This window comes from Botrytis fragariae, assembly GCF_013461495.1.
Source record: "Botrytis fragariae strain BVB16 chromosome Unknown tig00000251, whole genome shotgun sequence".
NCBI lineage: Eukaryota > Fungi > Ascomycota > Leotiomycetes > Helotiales > Sclerotiniaceae > Botrytis > Botrytis fragariae.
This window is the reverse complement of record NW_023501003.1, coordinates 149,475-173,538: the sequence shown is the minus strand read 5'-3', so window position 1 is coordinate 173,538 and position 24,064 is coordinate 149,475. Positions and strand designations below refer to the sequence as shown.

Genomic DNA, 24,064 nt, shown 5'->3' with positions numbered 1-24,064 from the left:
TCTCTTCTAGAGCAAACGGGTCTTGGGAATAGGAAGAGGGGGAGGTGGAGAATAAACGGATATGCAGATAGAGAGATAGATGATGATGATGATGATGATGATGATGATGATGATGATGATGATGATGAGTAGTGAGTGAGTAGTGAATAAGTGTATGGGCGTGGAATTGTGGATGGATGGATGAGCGAACGTATGTACGAGTAGAATATGTAGTGTTGTAGATTTTATTCGGTAGGGAGGTATGTGGGTATGTAGGCAAGTGAATATAAGAAATATATTCTATAAAGATTTGATCAGATGTAATATCTTATAAATTTTGCTATGCTACCCTGTATGATGCACGCTGTTGTATATTTTATATCTTTATATCTTTATTTACCAGAGATATCTAATTTCATAATTTCGTTTCTTCTCTTTCCCTGTCATTCTCATCCTCTTCCCCTTTCCTTTTTCCTCTGACAATGTTTTGCCCCCAATAATCTCAGACTCTCTTCAAAAGAAAAGCTCTTTTACGGCTGAATATTCATCTATTGATTTAAAGCAGTGAGTTCTCCCTTTTCCCATCTTTGCAATTGTATTACATACTCCATACTCTCCACCTCCTCTCATGCTCTACATACTCCACTCTAGCAATAACCCTCTATCTGAACTCTCTCATAAATCCCTCGTGGAACTTTGTGATTCTGCCCACCCATTCTGTACCCGGCGCCAAAAATGTCGTCCTGAAGTGAAGTGTGTTTTCTCTTTGACCGAAACCACTTCCAGGTACTACGCAAACACCCGTGGCCTCAAGTAATTTATGACAGTAATATTCATCCGGGCCCATGCCCTCTTTCTTCGCAGCCTCCACCGCCTTTTCTGGAACATGGATTGTTGGGAACAAATACATACTTCCTTGAGGTTCTTGGCACTCTACGCCTTCCATTTGCTTGAATGCTTCGTAAAGAGCCGTTGCGCGTTTTTGAAGTCCGGAAAAGATGCCATCGTATTCTTGTTTGTAGAGTTCGTAGGATGGTTCGCCTTGTTTTGGAGGGTTTACCATGAGTTCGACAAGACACTGTCCAATAACTGGTGCGCATAAACTTATACTGACGAATTTGTATATCTGTTCTACGACTTCTGGATCAAATCCACACAGTTCAAAATATCCACCTCGATGTCCGCATTCGCCAACCATGCCTTTCGAAATACTATGCAGAGAAGCGAGTTCAACATTGTCGTATTTCTCTGGAGTTTTGGATTGGAGATCGCGGAGAACTTGTTTGAAAGAGTGGAACTTTCCTTTGAAAACATTGGTTTGGTATACTTCATCTGCCATCACAACCAATTTTTTCTCGGCGGCGAATTTGATGACTGCTTCGATATCTTGGAGTGGAAGACTTGCACCAGTTGGGTTACCGGGGTTGATGATGACGATGGCGCGGACATCAGTTCCTTCTTCGACAGCGGCGGCATATGCATCTTTTATGGCCTGGAGGTCTGTACCCCAGTTGCGAGCTTCGTCGAGGTAGTAGGGGACGCATTTTGCATTGAGGACGGAGAGGGAGGCGGTATATAAAGGATATTGTGGGATGGGTACTAGAACACCTGTATTGGGACCGGCACAGATTATGTGGAGGAGGGTATTCACTCCAGCGGAGGCACCGGCGGAGAGGTAGATATCCTTTGGATCTGCGGGGAATCCATCTCGATCTGGAAAGAGGTTAGCCATGCCAGCCATGCGAATACCATAAAACAGTAGAGAACATACTCTCAATAAATCTAGCCACACTATCTTTGATTCCCGTCGCACCCGCACTGGCACTATAGGCACCCACGCTTCCAACTTCCTTCAATAACCACCTCGCTCTCTCTATGACATCCTTCTTGTAGCCCAACTCATTTAACAATACATCTTCCTTTTCCAATAACGGTGGGTATTCAAGTAAACTCAAGACTTGTCTGAAGAAAGTAATAGGTTTTTGATCCAGTTGTTGCGGATTTCCAATATTGGCACTTATGACTGTATCGAATGGGAGATCCTTATCGCCCTTTGCGAGCTTGGCTCTGTATTCTTCTGATTTAACAGCGAGGGCTCCACGTACAGCATACTTGGCTTCTTTGACGTGTGGGTTGATGTTGTTGATGTTCAGACTGCGGAGAGTGGTAGTGGTGGACATGGCTCTAGATCGAGATTGTAGTAGTGAGCGGGAATGGAGAGAATCTATTATGAGGTAGATGATGATTAGAGAACTGGGTTATTTTATGTACATTCACTTGTACAAGCTCTTTCGAGTCAATGAATTAATCGTGCAACGGAATCAACAAATCGCGAAGAAAAAAGATCAATATGTAGAAAGAAAAGAACAGGAATAGACAAAGTGTTGTGTAATGAGGCGTAGTATATCAGATCAAAATCATCGCATGATCAATGATAATAGTCGGACGGTATCTATTCACCCCCTTCCCCTTCCCCTTCCCCTTCCTCTCCCTCTTCTCCCTCCCTCCAGATAATATCAAGGTAGGGAGGGGAAAATGGGGTACGGACGACAATTGCCCCCACAATTTCTGTATGGTTGGATAAAGTCATCCCACATCATCCCGGAGGAAGGGACGATGGAGATGACGCTGTCCGGGTAAGGATAAGTCAGAGCTCCAATATTATATCAAAGCCGATTTTCGGAATCATCCCTGTCCTGAAACTTTTTTTCTCTGACTCGAAAAGAAATGTATGTGAACGACGAAGAGGGCTCAATGAAAATATACAAACAACGTACCTGCAGCAGCAATGGATCTTGACAATCGAGATGTATGTGTCCCATACTGTCGTTGAGATGTGCGTGTAGATATATATTGTCTACTGCCGATACATCTCCTCGCACCAGTACTCAATGACGCGTTGAAAGAAGCCATTGTGTTGTGTAGTGTAGTGTAGTGTAGGTTAGGTATTATTCTTATTCGTATAAGATCTTTGAAGCAAGTGTAGCCAATTGGGGAACTCAAACTTCCAAAGTAACACTGAACGGGGGCGAGATAATCGAAGTCAACAATAGGCTATGTCGTCCAGATATAGAAGGCGATATAGTGGTAATATGTTAAAACGGCGTGGCTTTCTTTAGCTGATGGTAAAGATTGGTATATTATCACCCGATCGGAAAGAAGCGATCAGTAATGAAGGGGCAGGTAAGAAGAGTGAACGACTTTGAGGACTTGAGAGAATGCAATACCGACAAGTGTTGAAGAAAACACGGGTTTGAAAAAAATAGGTTGAGTTTCAAAAGAGACCCTGATAAGAGCTTTGATAAGTATGAATGATAATGAATGATAATTGATCTATCCGTGCTCCACATCTGCTGCTTGTTGGGAATATCTGATAAATGTTGTGATAAGGTTAGATATTGGAAGCACTTCTAGCTGTCGGTCTAGCTTTACATCTCGATTTTGGATATCGAAAAGTCGAAATACAAGATATAAATCTGCATCTCGCGTTAGGTTATGCAAGTCTTCCTCTCTATCGAATGAAAACCCTTTCGGAATAAGCAACAACGTCCGAAGTGTCAGCTTAGGCCAATTATGTTCTGTACCATCACACAATGTGGAAGAAGGTGTTGAATAGTATCTACTACTGTCATGCATGTCAGTAGTCAGGATGTTGAAATGTTGGGGGCGACTTTATGTTTTCTATCTTTCCAGAATGGTACATGGATACAACCCCAGATATTTTGAAGAAGGAACCCTTAAAAATTCATCGAATATGTGTCTATCATTGGCAAATCATTGCATGATATCTACTATCGGCCCAGTCCCATATTTGAATGTTTTTACGTTCCAAATCCCATGCACATGGGCACAACCAAATGAATAAAACAAGTCCCCACGAAATCCCAATGATGCTCCAAACCCCAATGCTTTCGACCCAAGGGGTGTTCAACCGACTCCACGCTGATGCATCTGTATTATCTACGCAAGACCTGAAACCTTCGAGGTACAGGAGCTTAAACCTTGTAGAAACAAAAGCCCACATAGAAACTAGCAGCTTCCATTTCCTCGTCACTAACAAGAAGCTTTCCATGGCCTCTTTCCCTGACATTCATACGCTCACTAAGAGGACCTAAGACATCATCGTCCTTTTCGGTGTCCCATATTTGATTGAACGGCTTTTGATACTGCAATTCGAGGTTGTAATCTTCCGCAATCGCACGGAAAGCCTCCCATGGTACAACATATTCCGGAACTTCCTCGACTGCCTCGTGAAGAAAGAAGTTGTACTTCCATCCAAAGGGTGGTTTAAAGACACCATCGGTAGGAGTCTTGCCTGGAAATCGGACCTGGTAAACCTCATTTCCCCAATGAGCTGTATCTTCAGCTTCGCCCTCTTCGATTTCTCCATCCTCAGCATTGTCTTCAACCTTCTCCTCGGCCTTCTCACCATCGCCATTCTCTAACGCTTTTGCTTTTGCAGCAACTCCAGTGTGAAACTTCTCAATTTTATCCGATATGACGTGGGAGTTAGGGATGCATCCAATTAGCCTACCACCTTTCTTTAATGCGCCCGAGACATTCTTTAACATGGTTCTAGCCTTTGCCTCGCTCTCGAATGCGTAATGTAAGCAAAACATCATGCTAACCACGTCGAATCCACCACCACCAAATCTTCCAGGTCCTCCGGAACTATCAAAACCGACATCTCGAATGATAGGAATCCGTTCAATTGATTCTCCAAAGCAATCTTGAGTGAAGAATTCTCCGTGGAAAATTCGAGCTGGTTGTCTATTGTATCCACCTCGTCCTCTGCCACCTCGCCCTCCACCGCGACTTTTCATTTCACGATATCGTTCCTTAGCTTGATCAATCGAGATATCTGCCGGATCCAATCCAACATATAATTCCACTTTCTGAGGTGCTTGTTGCCATTTTCCTAAATCTCCACCTTTACCACAACCGATATCAAGAACCAACAGACCCTTTTCTTGACTTGGATCTGGTCCTTCGGCAAACTGGTAATCTCCACGCGATCCGCGTTCTTGCGCTCCTGGGGTATAGTCTTCATTTGGAGAGAATTTCTGGATGATCGTGCTCTTGACCCAATTGTTAAAGCTTCTCAAGCCCTTAATCTTGCTATCCGTCTTACGCCATTCTCTGCCTCGTTGTGGAACCGCATTATAATGTTCTCTAACCGCATTGTGAATTCCCTGAGCAGCTACGGCTGATTCTATTTCTCTTTCACGTTCAATTTGTTTTTGTCGGATTGCTTCGCGCTCGGAATCACCAATTCGTGCTCGTTGACCAGGACGCTTTTGTTTTCGGACAGGCGATGGTGACCTACGACTCTTGTAGACATCAGAAGGAGATGGTGATCTTGCGACGCGCTTTGCGCCTTTCATAGGTGAGCTTGATCTTTTGCGTTTCTTTGCGGCTTCGAGTTTTGTAGCATTGAAAGGCTGAGGTTGTTCCTCAGGGCCACTATCATCACCAGTCATCTTGAATAGCAACTTTAAGAAAAGTCAAGTTCTTATAGATTATGTGAAAGATGTTTCGACTTGAAACTAAGAGTAATGGTTTTTGAATTGTCGTACTCTGGTGTTCGATATTTGTGTTTTATTGAAGAAAGAAAGGTCGAGAACAAAGATTGTAGGTAAGCTTAAAGGTAAACCCCAAAAATGACGGCGGCCAGAATTTAGCCTTGCCGGCCTCGCGTCACACTAGTGCCTGGAATACCAAAAGTAGCTCAGAGCTTCATAGGTATTATACAAATCGCATAGAAACAAATAAACCTTTTACTTCTTCCAAAACGTATCCAAATCACAAAATCGACCCCCCCTCTTATACTCGTTGTTCATCTCATATCATAATAAATCTGTCAAGATGGGTTCCGATCCTCAATACGCAAAGTATCCTCTCCTCCCAATCGCCCAACACATCTTCACCATTACAAACCCATCCGCTGCCAAAGCAACCCAACAAACATCTTTGAAAAGCCTCCAAGATGCAATTGCCGAACATAAGATGGCTCCTCTTTACAAATACTTGGCACACCCACAGGAAGGTATTTTGAATGATGCCGGAGTTACTTCTTCAAATACAACGAGCAGTGTTGGTAGAAAGCCAAGTGCGGCTGGATTGGTGGCGAGCAAAAACTCAATACCAAAGGTCGATTTACCGTGGGATGAAGCTTTGTATCAAAAATTAACAAAGGAAAATGAAGAGGAGTTGGAGGGGTTCAAGAAGGAAGAGGAAGAGGCAGCCGAAAAGGCTGGAGATACTGAAGTACAGGCTGCAAGAGGAAAGCGGGCAGAATTTTGGGCTAGAGTTGGAGACAAGGTATGTAAATCTATTGTGAGGTTGCGTATTGGTATTGATGCAAAGATTTCATAGGACCGTGCAATCGCTGCGTACGAAGAAGTATTCGAAAAGACTGGTGTTTTGGGAACCAAGATTGATCTTGTCCTCGCAATTATTCGCATGGGACTATTTTACGGCGACAAGTTATTGGTTAAGAAGCACGTTGACCGCGCAAAGGCTTTGGTAGAGAGTGGTGGAGACTGGGATCGTCGAAACAGATTAAAGGCATACACCGGACTCTACCTTTTGACTGTCAGGTCATACAACCTTGCCGCACCACTCCTCTTAGACAGTCTCTCCACTTTCACCAGTTACGAACTCTGCTCATACTCATCCCTCGTCGTATACTCCGTTCTCGCCGGTTCAGTCTCACTCAAACGTGTTGACTTCAAATCTAAAGTCGTCGATGCCCCAGAAATTAAAGCTATTCTCGGAGATGGAGAAGACAAACTTTTAGCATTGTCAGGAGCCATCTCCGCCGGTCCTGGGGCTGATGAAGAGATGCAAGATATTACATCAGCAACTCCTACCGCTACTAAAACCGCAGTAAACCTCACCACCCTCGGCACAGGCACAGATGTCCAAGAAGCAGAGGCAGCGCTGGATTTCTCCCCTCTGGCTCAACTCGTTTCAAGTCTATACACCGGTAGCTACCGTTCATTTTTCGGGGCCCTCGCTGCTGTTGAAGTCAACTTCCTTACTCAAGACCGTTACCTCTATGAGCACCGTGGATGGTTTGTCAGAGAAATGCGTTTGAGAGCCTACCAACAACTCCTTCAAAGTTACCGAGTCGTAGGTCTCGAGAGTATGGCCAATGATTTCGGTGTTTCAGTCGATTTCCTTGATCGGTATGTTTTTAACCCTGCTTTTACTACCTTCTGCTCCCCCTCATTTTCTCTTACTAGTCTCACTTGACTTTATAAATGAAATCAACTAACATCACATCTCTCAATAGCGACTTGGCAAAATTCATTGCTGCAGACCGTATCCCATGTACCATTGACCGCGTCACTGGCAAGGGTATCATCGAAACCAACAGACCCGACGACAAGAATAAGCAATACAATGATGTTGTTAAGCAAGGTGATCAGCTGATCACTAAATTGCAGAAATATGGACAGGCGGTCAGATTGAGGGGGAGTGAGAGAGCTTAAGAGTTTAACAGCTCCTGCTAAAGTGGGCGAGGATAGGGGTGAAAAGGAGAAGAGCGAAGAGATACCAGAGATGAACTTGCATGCATGCATAATACATACATTTTTGTAAGATGAAGATAATCATACAATGGCATGGAATGAATTATGAATGGGAATGTGAGGGTGACTGGTATGAATAACTGTCATGGCGTTTTGAAATTTCTACTAGAGTGATGTCAACGTGAGGCAGCTTTTTTTCCCTTTCAATCTTGGGGAGGGTGATTGGCACGGCGAAGGATAAGCAATGTTATCAAAAAAAGTCTTGGTAACCCCCCCCCCCCCCCTCTCAACCTTTCACAACTTCGACACGATGAAACTAGATTGGATTGGGTATCATTTATTCTCGCAAGCGTGCTACATATAACTAACTATAACACTTATTTTCTTTCACATATCGTACCTATTATTTTTGTTCTTCCAAGATTCTCATTCTAGAGGTACCATTTAAAGGAGAGGGTTTTTCACATCTCAGCCTTCAAGGTCCCACTACCCCGATCCCCATCTCTCTATCCAACATACCACGTCCTCCTCCAAATCATGCCCGCTGCCACAAGCGCACAAGCTGTAGCTCCGAGAGCAATCCATACTCCCGTTCTATCAGGTGCTTCCTCCTCACTCTTTGGAAACGCTTTCGATGGGTCCGTTGCGGCTTCTGCTAATGTAACGAAGAGCTCGCTGATACTATGCCACGTGACACTTACATGTACTGGTGCATTCATATTCATGAGATGTGCATATTCATCTGGTTGTTTTTCGCATCTCTGGGTTGTTTTATCGAGGTCTGCTTTGAGGGCTGTGCAGATTGAGGGGAGAGATGAGAGGGCGGGGTATTTTTTATGGAGGTTGATAATGTGGGAGAAAGAGTCTGGATCGGAGGAATCATAGGCGTAGCAGAGGAGATCGCAGGCGTCGAGTTTGGCTTGGTTTTCGAGAATGGCCGGTTCGAGTTCGCCGAGTTCTTCGAGAATGAGATAACATTGCTTACCACCGGGTAGTTCGACGCTATTGACGGCGACACGGGGCTTGATGGTAGGGTGATAGAGGTGATCGAAGGGACGATTGAGGAAGGCGTCGAGAATGGAAGATTTACCTGACGAGGAGGCACCGAGAACATAGCAAAGGACTACGTTGCGCTCAGTACGAACGGGTCGGCGACGTCTTTTGCGAGGTTTGGTTATCTTCAGAGCGGTGGTTGTCGAAGGTTTTCCAGGGGTGGGCTCAAACCCAAGGTAGGCTATGTATGAGAGAGTAGTGGCGGGGCTGACAAATGTGGTCATCGACCATTGTGCAAGCCAACCTTGAAGGGTTATGTGGCCAGCTTCATTGCGGACTGTAGAAGCGGGGAAGTTTGATTCGAGCCAGTGTGATGGCAGGCCGGGAGTAGGTGCGAATAAGGCATTCAACTCGTTGTCATTCAGACCACCATCGTTATCTTTGTCGAATAGCAGAAAGAGATCGACGAAGAATCGATAACCAGCGGGACTGAGTTCCGCAGAAGCAAATTCTGGAATATCTAGTTTAGGATGAAGGAAACTATCTTTCAAGCTTAAACTATCTGTGTAATGATATTTCCGTAAAATAATCCATATAGTCTCATGCCTACCCTTCTCCGCAAATATCTTATTGAGATGAATGAACCCTTTTTGATCAATCCCCCTCTCCATATTAGAGCTTGAAGAAGCTCTACTAATTGAGATCTTTATGTTTTCGAGATCAGTTGGAGCCAATGGCTTCTCAAAACACTTGGCTTGAAAGTCTTGCATTTCTTGGTCATTCAAATATCCATCCTGATCTTTGTCGTTCAAATAAAATATCCTATTTAGGGCCGCAACGCAAGCAGGTTTCAAAATACCTTCCTTGGAGTCAAAAAGTGGTGCAATTGGATGTGTAACAGCTTTTTGACAAAGAAAGAACACCTCATTGACATTGTGATGTTCCCTAGCACTCGTCCGTATGCATGAATCAATCTCCTTGAACTCTGCCATAACTGGTAACATCTCATCCTCTACCACTTGTGCTGTGTTCCCATTTGTAGTCGAGTCCGATTTATTGGCGCATAGTACCACAGGCACATTCACACCCAACGAGCGAAAGTATGGCATCCAAAACAGAGCCACTCTCTCGTAGCTGTAATGATCTGAGTATACCAGCAGGATAACATTTGATTTCCTTATCTCTTTCCGTAATGTATTGCGTTCTTGGGGTTCTGCAGAGGTATCGACAATCGTTGTGGTAACATTTTCGGGAGTTCCAATGCTTGGAGGAATGGTGATTTGAGGGAGAACTGATTGGATTTTATTCGTAACAAATACATCCTTAACTAGTGATGTGATGAGACTCGATTTTCCAGTCCCGTCGTCCCCGCAGACACATATCCGTACTAGTGCATCCATACCAGTCAGTATAGATCGAAGAATGTAGAAGGCTTCTGGAGGAAGGTATAATAGCTAACCTGTAGCCATATTTATATGTAGCCTTGTATGACGAGGCTGTTACACTTTCATCCTTGTTTCACGCCGTCGCTCCTATCCTCAAGTTGGCAAGCACTATAAGGTGTAAATACAGCACTTAAGCTTATTGTATTTTCTTTGATGGCAGTATAGAACTCGTGCGTCAATGAGTGTTGATTGATGTCGGATTAATGTGTACTTGTACGAGTGTATGTGATTGATTGTTCAAAGACTACTAAGGTTTCCGGACAATCAGATCCGAGAGGCTGTTTTTCGGATTATCAGCACTACTTCTGTCCTAGGAGATGAATACTTTCTCCACGTTTAATATTTAGTTTTATGGCGACGTTGACATGCTCCGTGCCATGCTGGATGAATAGGTAATAATAGGCATAGGATAATGGATAAAGTTCTCTTTAGATAAAGCTTGGAATGCCTTTCCAATCTCTGACACCATTCCATTTCTACCACATTTCCAACGGATTGAATTGGACTTTCCTTGACTACCATCTACCTGTTTTATATACACAATCATCCGATCTTTTTGTACAATCATTCACACATTCACGATCCCTTCATTAAGCAGATCTTCAGGGTTGCAATACAAGCATCTTACCCCACACTTTCGTTCCTGCAGCCCCCAATAATAGCTTCAAACATATAAGTTGTTGTTCGTGAGGAAACTCAACTCTTGACACCTTCCTTTCCCATTCGACTTACAAGCTCGTCATCAAAGTCTTTAGCCTTAGATTAGTTTGATTCCAGTCCATTGATTTTCGCTCGCCAAATATTATAGCCGTCATGTTGTGAGTGTCGCATTCGAATTTATCCAGAGTACAGCAAATGAACTCGTGCCAGAATTACCGATGGGTGTCGCATGGTGTCGCATAGCTAACGATGAACATAGTGTGTTACCACCGCCGCCGCGATATCCATCGCAGGCTGCATACAATCTCGCTGTTCAAAATGGAATGGCTATGCCAATGGTGGAGACGAATAATCTGCTTAAGCATCCCGAAGGGCTCCAATTGCTTGCTGGTGAAGGTGAGGTTCCATTTGCAGGAGCCTAGTCACTCAATGCTGAGATCATCTTTATAGGAACATACCTGCTGCAGGATGATCTGCATCTTGCGACACCTCCTCATCATCCATCCGAGACACCAGTCATGAACCCAAATCCATTATCTACAACTCCTCAAGCTGCAACTGCCGGAACCAAACTTTCTCTCCTATCATTTAGCACGAAACCTTACGCGTCTCCTTTGTACAGGCTCGATACCAACAAAAGTTCCCGGACGGGATTGGCTCAATCCAGTATACAAGAACACCCATACGAGAATCGCAATTCTTCGGAGGTACCTGGAAGTAGTGATGGTGGAGGAACTTCGGTCAATGGCAGCGCGAGAGCTGCGACATCCATAGGGTCCGCACCGGCGTTTGGGGAGGGAAACTCATTGTTGTCGTTGACGACTAAAGATACTGGCAAACGTCGCAAACCAAAGAGTGGCATTTTGAAGAGTAATTCTTCATTTATTTCACGATGTATTGTCAATGAAAATTTGGTCAAGAGGCTACAAGACCGCCCAATCGACGGGTACTTTGGATTTGCCAACATAAATAGAGCTTTTCAGTGGCTTGATTTGTCTTCTCCAAACAAAGTAAGTTCTGTTGCGATCATCCGATATCCTGGATTGTTAAATGCTCATGATTACAATAGCAAGATCAATTACTCAAAATTCTGTTCACTAAAGCACATTGCCTCTGTCATGATGTCAATCAGGTCACCAAAAGTCCAAATCACATAGATATTATAATGGGGTTTTCCACTGGCGAAATTATTTGGTTTGAGCCTTTCACCCAGAAATATTCACGGTTGAATAAGAACGTAAGCAATTTTTTCCAAGGAAGTCTACATGAAATTCTAACAACGTCAGTGTGTTATAAATTCAACGCCCGTCACACAAATCAGGTGGATTCCTGGTTCCGAGAATCTATTTCTAGCATCTCATATGGACGGATCTTTGATTGCTTACGACAAGGAGAAAGATGATGCAGCTTTCGTACCAGAAGAGGTCGGACCCAACGGCAATGGCAGTGTACCAAGTGAAGAAAATCTGGACCCAACTTCCATGCCAAAAGCCAAACTTCAGATCGATAAATCAGTGCATTCGAAAAATCAAAAGTTCAACCCGGTTTCATTTTGGAAACTTTCCAACCAGCCCATCAATAGTTTCGCTTTCTCGCCTGACAACAGGCATCTAGCTGTCGTGTCTGAAAATGGAACTTTGCGGATTATTGACTATTTGAAAGAACAGTGAGCAACTCCCATTTCATCACGCGTTTAATACTAATCCGCTTAGATTACTCGATATTTACAACAGCTATTTTGGTGGCTTGACTTGTGTTTGCTGGTCGCCTGATGGCAAATATGTTCTTTCTGGTGGTCAGGATGATCTCGTCTCTATATGGTCGATGGCAGATTCTGCCATTATAGCTCGCTGCACTGGTCATACGTCCTGGGTAACAGACGTAGCCTTTGATCCATGGCGTTGCGACGACCGTAATTATCGTTTTGGTAGTGTGGGCGAAGATGGCAAACTCTTGTTATGGGATTTCAGTGTTGGAATGTTGCATCGTCCTAAAGCAGTAAGCCCTCGCCCATTCATACTTTCAGTGGCTCGTGTAGCACATGTCGACTGACGCAAAAATTAGGCCTCCGTTCGTCAAAGAGGTAGTATCTCTTCCCGAATGCCAAGCTCCCTTTCAAGAGTTGAAACTCAGGGCACAACGGCAACTGCCGCTCGATTTCGCTCAAACTCAAATCTTTCCTATGCCGAGGGACGATCAGAGACCACAGTAGATCATCCAGTAGAACCAAGAGCAAAGATTTCTATTTTACCCGCCGTGTGCACGAAAATTGTTGCTGATGATCCACTGTGTTCTTTGGCATTTACGGAAGAGCATATCATTACCAGCGATAAGATTGGTATGTCTTTTCTTTCTTCGCTTATCTTCAGATGGCGATGCTTTGTAGCATCACTGAGCTAATAATGGACTAGGACACATTCGTACTTGGAACAGACCAAAGGATCATGACGATAGGGCTGATGAGGATGCTGATGTGGTGCCACCATCCCAGACCTCGTGAATGAAAGATGTAAGTTGGCATTGAGGACCAAGTAGTTGTATGTTCTTTTCCAGAGTAGCGGTATCAAGCTTGTAATCAAAGCTGGACTTGGAGTTGTGGCGGGCTTGGAGAGGGGATTTTAAATAATAATTGGCGTAATCTCTTGGATCATAAACAAGATGTCATTAGGAACTTTTAGGGAATATTCAGAGCACAATAAAATTATTACCTAGTATTTGTATGCAACTCTTTCACTGTTCAATAAGTAGGTATGTGACGCGCCGTACTATTATTAAAGCAGCGAGGGGTGGTGGCTGGCACAGGTATCTTGCCGCTAATTGGCGCGTAGCACTTAATCCCATCTCAGATTCCAGAATCTGTGGAGGGACAGCGTATGATCAGCTCAGGCTGTTCCTTCCTTTCTTCCTCCGCGTTTGATTTCCACCACAATTACAAATTTTGTAAAATAGTATCGTTTTCTTCTACAAGCCCAAGAGAACACTACATATCAAGGTTGGGAATCTTGTCGAAAGGGAAGTAAGGACTTTTGAGAGGATCAAATGTCTGTTTTTTGGATCTACATAATTTTTTGGAGTCACTAATATACTTGGAGAGAAGGCTACGCTTTCGCCTTCTGATTCCTGAAGGAATTTTGAGACGGATTCTGGAGATTCAATGAGGGAAATTGGAACATGCACGGCAGCAATGAGCAGGTCGAGGGATTAGATTATATTTGCAAGACCTGAGGGGATCAAGAAAGCCGAAAAAAAAGGAACTAAACACATCTGAAAAGACATACTTCAAGGGCTCAACCTCCAACCCCAGCTTCGTCTCTCACAAGATTAATGAGAATCTTATCATTGCATTGTTTCGGAAGGCCATTATATTTATGCATTCGCTCTGAAAACTTAATACTATGTGCGTACTATGGAAAAGAGATGGCCAAATCCTCGCGATACCAACGACGACTCAATTACCCTTTGATGGCCTTAATATTCTGCTGTTCACGCAGACGCTCCAACGCCTTTTGGAGACGTGGGTTGGTTCAAAGGACCTTCCATCAACTGACATCTTTCGATTCCTGCAAGTGTGTGAAAAGCAGTCGCTTGATAAGAGAACATGAATTCGATTCAGCTTATCTAAGTATATTTATAGATTTTTTCCATTCTGGCACACCCCTTATGAATGCCTTCATTTCCCTCTCTAGCTTAGTCACATATCTACAAAAGATTGTGTTTGGCTTATTGTACTGTCTGCAGTTTTTGATGATCAATTTGACATCTTCCACGAAAGCTTTTGGTGTGTCGTACAGACCCTGATCTAGCTTTTGCTGCATGGTCTGCAAATCCATCGGATGCTTGATCACCATATAATAGTCTTCAACCTCCTTCTCATCAACAGGTTTGAGGAAAGGCTGGGCATACTTCCCCTGCTTCAAATGATTTAAGAGGTCCTGGAGTGGATTGAGGAGGGGCGTCGATTCTTTCTCGCGAGATAATTCGTCCATTTCTGGTGACCAGCCAGTGTGTCGGATGCCAGGAATAGAGTAAGGATCGATTGGACCAACAATTCCTCGAGCCCATTGCGCGGGAGGGTGGTGTTGAAACTTGCTTTTGTTGTTGGCAGCCATCGTGGCGAGCAGATATTCCTTCTGCTTACGAAGCATTCGAGCGGCTTCGACATAGCGCATTCTTGGGAGCAAGGTGCATTGCATAAGATCAGATTCGATATAGTCCTTTATGACACCAACCCATTTTCGTTCTTCCAGCTGAATGTCTTTCGTGAAGCCTTGTCTCTGGAAGAAACCAAGGGCAGTAAGGTCGGCATATCCGAGAATTTCCATCACTGTTTCCTTGTAAGAGTATTTGATGTCGTCTTTGAAATGGTTCATCATGTGCGCTCCATACCCCCCTCCCTGTTTGTTCGCACTAACCACAACGTAAACCATCTCAACAAATCCACGGTTTTCAAAAACGCGGTAACAAACTCCACCAATTACAGTCTCCAATTGCTCGAAAATCTGACCAATGCCCCCTTTCGAATTTCCATTGATTGGCTTTTGCGATTTCTGTATCATGACCAGAGTTTTGTGGTTTGCGTCCAGAACTGTTTTCGCAATATACGCTGTGTCCATTTTTGCCAGTCCCTTTCGAACTACTTGTTGAAATTTTGTGAGAAGGACAAAGTTCTCTGGGCTTCCATCGTTCGTGGCAGTTCGGAATTCGAGAACGCCATTTCGTTCGGCCATAACAGCATCCTTCAAAATTATCAGTTTCAATACTTGTTCAAGGATAAAGGGGATGAACTTACACTATCCATATTTGCTGGTATTTGATAAACTTGAAGAATATTTGTTCAATATTGGATGAATGGGTTGCGAGAATCTGGTTGCAAATTTGACTTTGTTAATATCAGATGTGGAATAGAGTGAAAACTTGTTAAGTCTTTTGAACTAACGAATAGCTTAATGTAGCCATTAATATATAGAAAGGATGACCGAACCAAGTCAATCTCTCTTAGGATTGTCGGTCGGTAGTACGGTCAATAAGCCAAGTTTTGTATGGCGAAATGCACTAACATCTTCAAACTCACTCTCGTACGGTTTGATCAAGTTCATACGCTTGTTGAATGACTCAAAATTGTACGGGTTTTTTTTTTGAATGATATACAGAGGTCAGGTAGACTTACTTCCTTGCGTGTGAAAAATGATACCTTCTGTAATGATGGTCCTCCGACGTGCTGATACGGGTAAGATTATTGCAGTTTCAAAATTACTATAGTTAAGATACGGGAAAGAAACTTTGAATAGCATTGAGTGAATTTCGATAAAAGAGGAAAGTGCATAAGGAGTTGGTGAATCAAGATGGAAAATAGGAAGGAACCTTGGGGGTACGTACCCTATTTGACAAATGTTTGTTCAGATGAAGTTCTTGCTCAATTATGACACTCATGCGATCAACATAGTCAATGCCCAAGTTTCGTGTAGTAGCTGAGAACTTTCTGAACTTTCTATACATCCTACCGCTGCAGGGACAAGTAAATCTCCTGACCACATGCTCTTATTTACAGATGGGATCACGTTACTTGTCATATTTGATTATGTCTTAAGCACTCAGCGTATTGTTGTAATTCCTATCGCCCGAGTTTTCAATTGTTAGGCACTGTTGCTATCAAGTCGCTTCGGTTCCCTTTACTTTCTAAAACATTCTGCTGTATGACGTCATCGGTATGCTCAGTAGTGCGGATACAAGTAAAGCTGTATAGGACCCTGTAAGATTGTCTATCTCCTTGAGGGCTCGCTTTTTTCTTGTACCATCTACGGTAATCTCTACTTATGGAGTTATCGTAGCATTGACGTTGCCTTTAATAGTCAAAATGGGATTAGTCTGTCTCTACGTCAGCGAAAAAACAGGCGGGAATTGACCATTATTTGAAAGAACTTTAACAACTAAGATCTTTTTATAATTTAATATTAAAGAATGAAAATGCTCATCATTAATACAAAGAAGACTCAAATTTTTGATTGCGTTTTTCAAATCTTAATAATTCATTTTAAATGAATTTATAATCTATTAAAGAAGTCCTTTCAAAAGATACTCAATTTCCGCCTGTTTTTTCGCTTACTTAGAGTCTGTGTCGTGATCCTCGGCTAATTCATTTAGATCGACGCGTTTGCTCACGATAACGGTCCATATCTAATCTGACCTCCGGTTTGAGTTCATCTATATGATGAATCGTGGTAGAATTTCCTGAACTTCCTCTGACCCTGTAGTACTTATACAGCGTCTGAAGCGATACTACACGCGTGTGCAAGATTTGCTGATTACATGTGTACAATAGTTAATCATAACTGCTATTCGGACTTCAAATATTCCAAGCTCTAATTGTTCAAACTCTTAAGGCACATTGTGAAGATTAATCAATTGAGCTCTTATATGGCTTTGGCTTTATAGAATTGCTTATTCAGGTACCCTGTTTTCTGGACGAATTTCCTTGACTTAACAATTGTCAGGACTTGGCCATCTTTGTTAAGGTCAATTTTCGGTGAAGATGACAAATCTTGTTATCCCTGCTTCATCTACTTCTATCAAGTCGTCGTACGCAACTTTGCTATCTTTACTCTGCACAATTTGATGCCAGTGAAGCTGGAAACTACACAAGCGCAGTCACCGTCCCCACGCGTATAGAATGCATCGAGCCGGAGGAAAAAGGATGTGATGGTGTTATTATTTTTCGTATCATACATATTTTAGCAATATCATCTCAGATAAAATAAAGATTCTGGCATCACGATAGATGTTTCTCATATATACTGTTATTTCGAAAGTTGAGTTTGATAAAAATATACTTAATTATTCTGATCCCGACGCGAATACTTCGATACTAATTTCTCAACAAATAGAAACAATCAAGAAAGCCCCTTTCACACCCTAACAAATCAAAAGCTAGAAACACGCAAGTATAACAATGAGTTTTTTTGTTGAAGCCATGTTAAATGAAGAGATCATACGCGGAAAGAATATTCAATCGAACAAGGATGACTTTAAGGAAAGCAGTAATCCAGAGTATGTAAGAAATGACAAATTCGAGATCCTTCAGCCCCTCATCATTAATAGAGAAGTAGTTGTTAGTTACTAACTCTGTTTCAAAAAGTAGCCGCTTTTGTCAGCACCCGATACTCGACGTAGTCTTCTCCATCTATATTCAGAAGCTGTGGGGGCCCAACATGTTTCCCCTCGAATACACCATTCTGTCTTCTCGTGTATTTGATGCCATTGTGTATCTTGTCATTATCATTGGTCAAAGAGCTGCCACTTGCAATAGCCTCTGAATGTGGAGACGTGACTGGCTGCTGAGTCTTCGCTTCCTGTTGAGCTTCCCATGTTTTGTTCAATTTGTTCATCGACTTTGCAAGTTGCCGCTCAGCCGAAAATTTCCTATAGGGAGCAGGTTTTTCTTCAAGAGTGAAGTCGACAGAAATATCATTTGTTCCCTGCAGATGTGGCGGCTCTTTTCTATCTGCTATCTTTCCTCTCGATATCTCTTTGCGTCTGAGAGATTGTTCAATCTCAAGATCGGGATTGGAAATATCATGGCCAGAGAGACTTGGATCTGACGGATATTTTGATGCTGCAGCAGCCTTGGCTAATTTAACTGCGTTGAGTTGCTGGCTGCGCGAATCACGATCGCCACCTTCCAGTATTTCTCTTTGACGAATGAGAATATACTGTTCAACTTCCGAGCGCTTCAGCTTAGACAAATACTCCTCGAGCACAATATTTTCGTATTGAGCTTGATAATTCCCAGCGCCTACCGGAAAATTACCCAACACAAACCGTCCATCACGAGTAGATTTTCGAATCATGAATCTGAATTTATGATTGCTGTTGAGGACAATAGTACCAAATACTGCGTGTTTGTCTTTGATATCCACTTGGTTTGAGTCCGCCCAAAATCCAAGGAGAATTTCTGGTTTAGACGATGATTGAATGTCATTGACTTTAGCAGAAGCATCATCGTCAACGTCTCGAGATACTCGTGGAATTCCATCTGATTGTTTTTGGTTCTCCTGTGATTTGAAAATGACGTATTCCTTAATTTGATCAGGAGTCTTTGTACTTAGATAAGGATCAAAGGCGATATTTTGAAATTTGACCCAGCAACCGTAAGCTCCTGGAGGAATGGCCAAAGACTTGTTGCGTTGACGATTTGTTCCGTATATTCTAAACCGAAGTCGTCCTCCATCATCGATGAAGCCATGAACGATATGTTTGTCGTGGTCGTCGAATTGCTCTGAGTCTTTCCAAGTACCAACAATAACACCATGCAGTTTTGGGATTGACTGCGTGGGCGTTAGTTTAGTTCGCTTTGGACTACGTATTTTGATGCTCCAGATGCCTTCGTCATAATTGACCGATGGAAGATTTCGTTTCGGATAAGATGAAACCGTGATCACTTCCTCAGCCGTGCCTTGTCTTGCAGACCTGATCTCTACCTCTTTATCTTCTTTAGGTTCGTCATCAGAATCTGAATAAAGATCGATAGACTTGATGTTACTGGAACCGAAAGTAGGTTGAGAAGGCTTAGGTTGATTGATAACAGGAGGGACACTCGTGATACTTTGGAGAGTATCACTATTCATTGCCATCGACTTTGCAATTTGTCCTTCTTCCTTTGGCCGATCGTTCATTTTGTCGTGGGGCTAGGAATTCAGTTAACTATGAAATAATGACATTAGCATCGATGCAAACTTTACATTCTCGGCATTCAGTTCAAATTGTACAAAAAGACACGAAACAACGCTGCTTTCTGAGACTCAAAGTGTGATTCTAAACACAGTAATGGCCTTCAAACAAATGAGTATACACATCCACAAGACAAATAATAATTCACATTGCGAATTGATGCGATAGTACGTGGGCTGCTTGTTGATGATTGTAATGTTCAGGAGCTATCCACAAAGTTCATACTTATGAACAAAAGAGAGGTAATGAAGAACACGATGAAGTGTTAGTATGAAGCTGTACAGGAAAGAAGAACTCACAGAGAAGTTCCTGAGTGACTATGATGCCGAAATGAACCTTATCGTTGGTTATTGGTGAGCTTCCGTATAATTGCTCCAGATGATTTTGAAAATTCAAGTGAAAAGGTTGAGAATATAAAGAAAAGAAGGGACGACAAGAGGAGAGTAGAGGAGATGCGATGAAACAATTTGTGTTTGTTGATCCCTACTGCCTGGCCGTGCAACACGGCCAACCATTTGTTGGTCCTCAATATGATTGATTGAAAGGTGTGATTGGCTAATCGCGGAATCATGATAGGTGCAGGCTTAGTCTCGCTTGCCTGCATACTAAATTTCAACCCATATCCAGATAAACAGAATACTTACTTCGAATTCTTTTCATAGTATTAGGATAATCTTAAGATTAGATCCCTTTCTATGCTTAGTTTTGAAGTAAGAATAAAACTCGAATTAGAAAGCTACTTAAATGGAGACTTCGTGTTAATTTATATGTAGCTGAAAGAGTGACTGCGCATCTGCAAGCGGCCGCTCTAGGCCCTAATTTCGGCTAAATACTATAAGCCTTCAAATAAGAGCCATAGTAGTTAGTCTGTTACGATTATAGATGACTTAGTTCTCAACAAAATTATTGTTGGGCAAAAGAGAGTTGGATGGAATCTCATTTTTTGATTCTAATCGTTCTAAAAGTTGACTCATACCTACAGATTCTTCAATTTGATTCTCTATATTTTATTTGTCTTATTGATGAGCGGATAGGTTCCGAGATTGAAGTACAAGGGTATGTTTCGGAATATGTGCCTGTAAATATGGATATCTTATCTAGATAGTCTTTGTGTTTCAATGACATTACGATGCGTTAAAATAAGATATCTTCTTCTACTGTTGAAAGAACAGATTTTGAAATTGTATTGCAATATACAATTTGATACTCGCGTTTGTAATTCATTGATTTGATGTTGTTTCTAGTGAGTTTCATTCGTATGATGATTAGTTTGTTTACATAAATATGTCGTTAGGCAGGTATCGCTTGTTTTTCTTTCGCTACTGAATTGATTAGTTGCTCTGGTTTCTTGGCGTTTAGTCATTAGACATACCTCAGGTAGGTACAGCATTTCCTAATAAAAGTGAGTCACATATTTTCACATGATGAATTTTTTACAAACGGTAGTTCGAAGTTGACAGCCCCGTTCCTTGAAGCTTTGTTAATACAGAATGTTTTCATTCTTTGAAGCAGCTTCCGACTATTAGGTTGTGAGAAGATGATACATTTATTTGCAACACAACCATCATATCCCACCATTTTGAATCTCTTTTAAAATGGACTCGCTTTCTTAAAACAGAATGCTTGAGAAAATCTTCGCCATCTATTTTTACAATGCTGGGCAATGAAACATGCTTCCCCTAAAACATACCGTTATGTCTCTTCGAATACTCAATTCCATCGTGGACTATCATCTAATGTTGGCGTGGGGCTTCGAGTTGGGACGCTCGTAGAAGCGAAACCCCTCCAGGGCCTACAAGTGAGCCGGATGCACTGCTGGAGCTAGTTGCGTCATGTAAAATTCGTGTTTGACTTTAGAACAATTTATTGAGCTTCTTGAACTGCCCTGAGATCATCTGCACCTGAAAGCTCGATTTTGGAACCTGAGTCATATTTAATTTCGACTTTAACATATTGCCTTCGCTCCATGGCACTCATGGTCTGAGGTGAGGATACTATCTAATGCGGGCTTCTGTCAACAGAATGCCACGATGCTGTTGTGTACTAGGAAAAGGGCACTCTAGAGCGCCAACTTGTGTGTTCAGATTACGCACAACGTATTTAAGTACCCCGGTCTCGTTGATGGTTGCGCCAAAGACATCTTTGTTACTAGTAGGGCCAAATCCAGAGGAGCCCCACCAGGTGTCGATGAGCACATCTATTTCCTTGAGTTCCTTACAGCTGCATTGACTAGCAGCAATATTTTCGGTTGAGGTTTTGTCGTTGTAGTCCATCTTCTTTCCATAATTTCTTGACCAATAGACCGATGACTTTGAGACGAGATAGACCTGTTACTCTAAAACTCAGTCCCTGCAAGACTTTCTCTTGGGAGAAAGTGTGATGGAATTGTTTGAACAGACGGGAGGCGGGAATCTCCCAAGAGAAATTATGAGTTAACGAGCTAAATAATATGAATTCAGTGATATTGCAACAATGAATACTTAGAAGAAAGTGGCCCTACATATACCTATCATCAAGCAAGCAATTACTTTTCATATCAGAATACCCTCTACCAAGGAAAAGGATTTACTAATCACCCTTTTCGAGGCTCTCGTATATGCTGATGCACCGAATCGCCCCCGAATAAGTTATCAAATCAAATAACCAGACCGAGAGGACCCTGGCCATGGGAAATGAGTTCAGTTACACCGGCGCGTCGAATGACAACTGATATATGCGGGCGGTATCAAATTCAGAAATAAAGACAGGGGCACCTTGTTGAGCGCAGCTAGCTGCGGTGCGCTTTGAAATCCCCAGATGAGCGAGATGTTGAAAATATTATACTAGATAGTTTCTTCGTATACTTAATGATGAGTAACATCCATTTATCAAGTAATTATCTCAATGAGTGACTTCCTGAGTAATAATATATCATACGATGATAACCTCAAATAATAACATAATACATTTCATGTATTGATATCTGGTCTAGTACTTTAATTAGTCCTTTTTATCTAAATTAGGATTGTTGATTCTCACTTTTTAATTTCCGCAAAAGAGTCATTACTTTAATTTTTAGAAAATCTAAGAAAGAACTGAGAGTACAAGACATTCAGCAGATTTAAAAACATTAATAAATTGTTTGAAGAATCCAAAGAAAAAGGGAAGAGCCTCACGTATTCCAGCGCTGACTGTCGTACAACCGAAACTTCTCCGCTTGACCAAGTCATTATGGGCCCCTGAAGACAACAATTTCATGAAATTTACGTTCGCCAGTTGACGATTCGTTTGATTAAAGTTTCATTCATTGTGAATCTATCATTTTAGAATCTTCCTCTTCGGGATTTGACATACTCCATAGTATACTACCTCCCTTATTTCGTTTCTCTTGAGCATAGATGATATAGGCAAAAGTGTAAGAGTAAACTAAGAGCTTCATTCCAGCACTAGTACACTGTATATCATACTCAATAAAGCAATATTACCGATAAAAGCTGATGATGTTTGTAGAGGCCAGGCACAAAATTCTGAGATGCATACCGCAGTCAACTCCGTCGTGATGTGTAACTAAACGCAAGATACCTTCGTATTAAAGCCTCAGATAAGCGAGCGTTTGTATGATGGGTAACCGATTTTTGGAGCTAAGACATCTCTCAACCTTGGGAAATTGATTATGGTGTATGAATTGATGGTTTTCCGACTCTTTCGTACGATATCGTGCCGCCTCTTTCGGTATTTTAGCCAATATGGAAGATTCTTTTGAGATGATAAGTTTTGGTTTTCCTGCCTGTTTTCTCGAGTATGATGAAGAAAGACAGCCATTGATCGAACCCTTCCAGAATGAATAATCTAACAATAGTCGTGTGCAATATCAATAAATCAGATTGTAGTGTTATATCGGTTTTTTTCTTTGACTAGGTAGTTCTTACAGTCCAGCGATGACAGTTCAGCAGGGAAAATCAAGATAAGTTAAAATCGAAGTTGCTGTGAAATATCAAAATTCGGAGACGGCTGCCAAAGAGAATTAGCCTAATTCTCCAAGAATGATCTGGTAAGAAAAGCCAGTAAGGAAACCCAGACTCTGGATCGAGGCATGTCGATCACGAAGATTCTCTCACATCGATGGCGACATATTCCTTGCCAACTTCAATCATATCGCCTAGTAGGATGCTCTCAACAACTGTGGCTTCCCCATCAGATACATGTAATGGACATTTACATGAACAACTAGCAAGTGATTGCGAAAGGTTCAAGGAGACTTTGTCTGATAACATTGATTCAGATTATGACTCTGTTCAAATGCATTTCGTCCAGCAGTCAAGGGTGGAAAGAAGAATCCTAACAAACGTGAAGCGATTTTGCCTCAAAAATGGGATGAGAAGGAAGACCCAGCGTGCATTAGATGTACAGGAGGTTGTGGACCAATAATGACATATTTTCTCGGGTGCATGTGCCAATTATCACTACAATTGTGAGGGATCTCGTTGTTTGTTTCGGGCCAGGAATACTGTATTCATTTTAATGAATTTGACTAATATGACTATATGAAATTAGTAGTATCAAACGAAAGCCGCAAATAGACCAAGGAAGGCAAAAACAGCCTGATCTGGCACAGTGATTGCGTGCATACGTATCGGATTGCTCCAAAGAATGAGTATCGGCATATTTTCATATTTTTTGTACCCTGGGTTTCAATGTTGGTTTATAATCTAGGTGCCACTTGGAAAACGATGTATCTGAGTCTTCATG

General features: G+C 42.2%; 8 protein-coding genes across 8 annotated transcripts; 2 read left to right on the top strand and 6 right to left on the bottom strand.

The window, feature by feature from the left end:
• Nucleotides 1-640: 640 nt before the first annotated feature.
• On the bottom strand, nt 641-2,159 carry Bfra_011635 (putative alanine aminotransferase protein; the record flags this gene model as incomplete). The annotated part of the gene is made up of 2 exons (XM_037341961.1): nt 641-1,692; nt 1,751-2,159. The coding sequence occupies 2 exons, from the start codon at nt 2,157-2,159 to the stop codon at nt 641-643; spliced, it is 1,461 nt and encodes a 486-aa protein (XP_037188041.1).
• Nucleotides 2,160-2,626: 467 nt separating this feature from the next.
• On the bottom strand, nt 2,627-2,892 carry Bfra_011634 (uncharacterized protein; the record flags this gene model as incomplete). The annotated part of the gene is made up of 2 exons (XM_037341960.1): nt 2,627-2,670; nt 2,757-2,892. 2 exons carry the CDS (start codon nt 2,890-2,892, stop codon nt 2,627-2,629), a joined length of 180 nt encoding a protein of 59 aa, XP_037188040.1.
• Nucleotides 2,893-3,974: 1,082 nt separating this feature from the next.
• Nucleotides 3,975-5,459, bottom strand: Bfra_011633 (putative mrna cap guanine-n7 methyltransferase protein; the record flags this gene model as incomplete). The annotated part of the gene is made up of 1 exon (XM_037341959.1): nt 3,975-5,459. The coding sequence occupies one exon, from the start codon at nt 5,457-5,459 to the stop codon at nt 3,975-3,977; it is 1,485 nt and encodes a 494-aa protein (XP_037188039.1).
• Nucleotides 5,460-5,844: 385 nt separating this feature from the next.
• On the top strand, nt 5,845-7,475 carry Bfra_011632 (putative 26s proteasome regulatory subunit rpn7 protein; the record flags this gene model as incomplete). Its single annotated transcript, XM_037341958.1, has 3 exons — nt 5,845-6,300; nt 6,355-7,169; nt 7,277-7,475. 3 exons carry the CDS (start codon nt 5,845-5,847, stop codon nt 7,473-7,475), a joined length of 1,470 nt encoding a protein of 489 aa, XP_037188038.1.
• A 545-nt stretch (nt 7,476-8,020) lies between these two features.
• Nucleotides 8,021-9,976, bottom strand: Bfra_011631 (putative mitochondrial rho gtpase protein; the record flags this gene model as incomplete). The annotated part of the gene is made up of 2 exons (XM_037341957.1): nt 8,021-9,894; nt 9,967-9,976. 2 exons carry the CDS (start codon nt 9,974-9,976, stop codon nt 8,021-8,023), a joined length of 1,884 nt encoding a protein of 627 aa, XP_037188037.1.
• An 854-nt stretch (nt 9,977-10,830) lies between these two features.
• On the top strand, nt 10,831-13,112 carry Bfra_011630 (putative catabolite repression protein crec protein; the record flags this gene model as incomplete). Its single annotated transcript, XM_037341956.1, has 7 exons — nt 10,831-11,008; nt 11,063-11,622; nt 11,682-11,849; nt 11,899-12,278; nt 12,325-12,610; nt 12,677-12,950; nt 13,024-13,112. 7 exons carry the CDS (start codon nt 10,831-10,833, stop codon nt 13,110-13,112), a joined length of 1,935 nt encoding a protein of 644 aa, XP_037188036.1.
• A 1,114-nt stretch (nt 13,113-14,226) lies between these two features.
• Bfra_011629 (putative histone acetyltransferase gcn5 protein) lies at nt 14,227-15,410 on the bottom strand (the record flags this gene model as incomplete). The annotated part of the gene is made up of 2 exons (XM_037341955.1): nt 14,227-15,348; nt 15,402-15,410. 2 exons carry the CDS (start codon nt 15,408-15,410, stop codon nt 14,227-14,229), a joined length of 1,131 nt encoding a protein of 376 aa, XP_037188035.1.
• Nucleotides 15,411-17,736: 2,326 nt separating this feature from the next.
• On the bottom strand, nt 17,737-19,281 carry Bfra_011628 (putative trna splicing endonuclease subunit protein; the record flags this gene model as incomplete). Its single annotated transcript, XM_037341954.1, has 1 exon — nt 17,737-19,281. One exon carries the CDS (start codon nt 19,279-19,281, stop codon nt 17,737-17,739), a length of 1,545 nt encoding a protein of 514 aa, XP_037188034.1.
• Nucleotides 19,282-24,064: the final 4,783 nt, after the last annotated feature.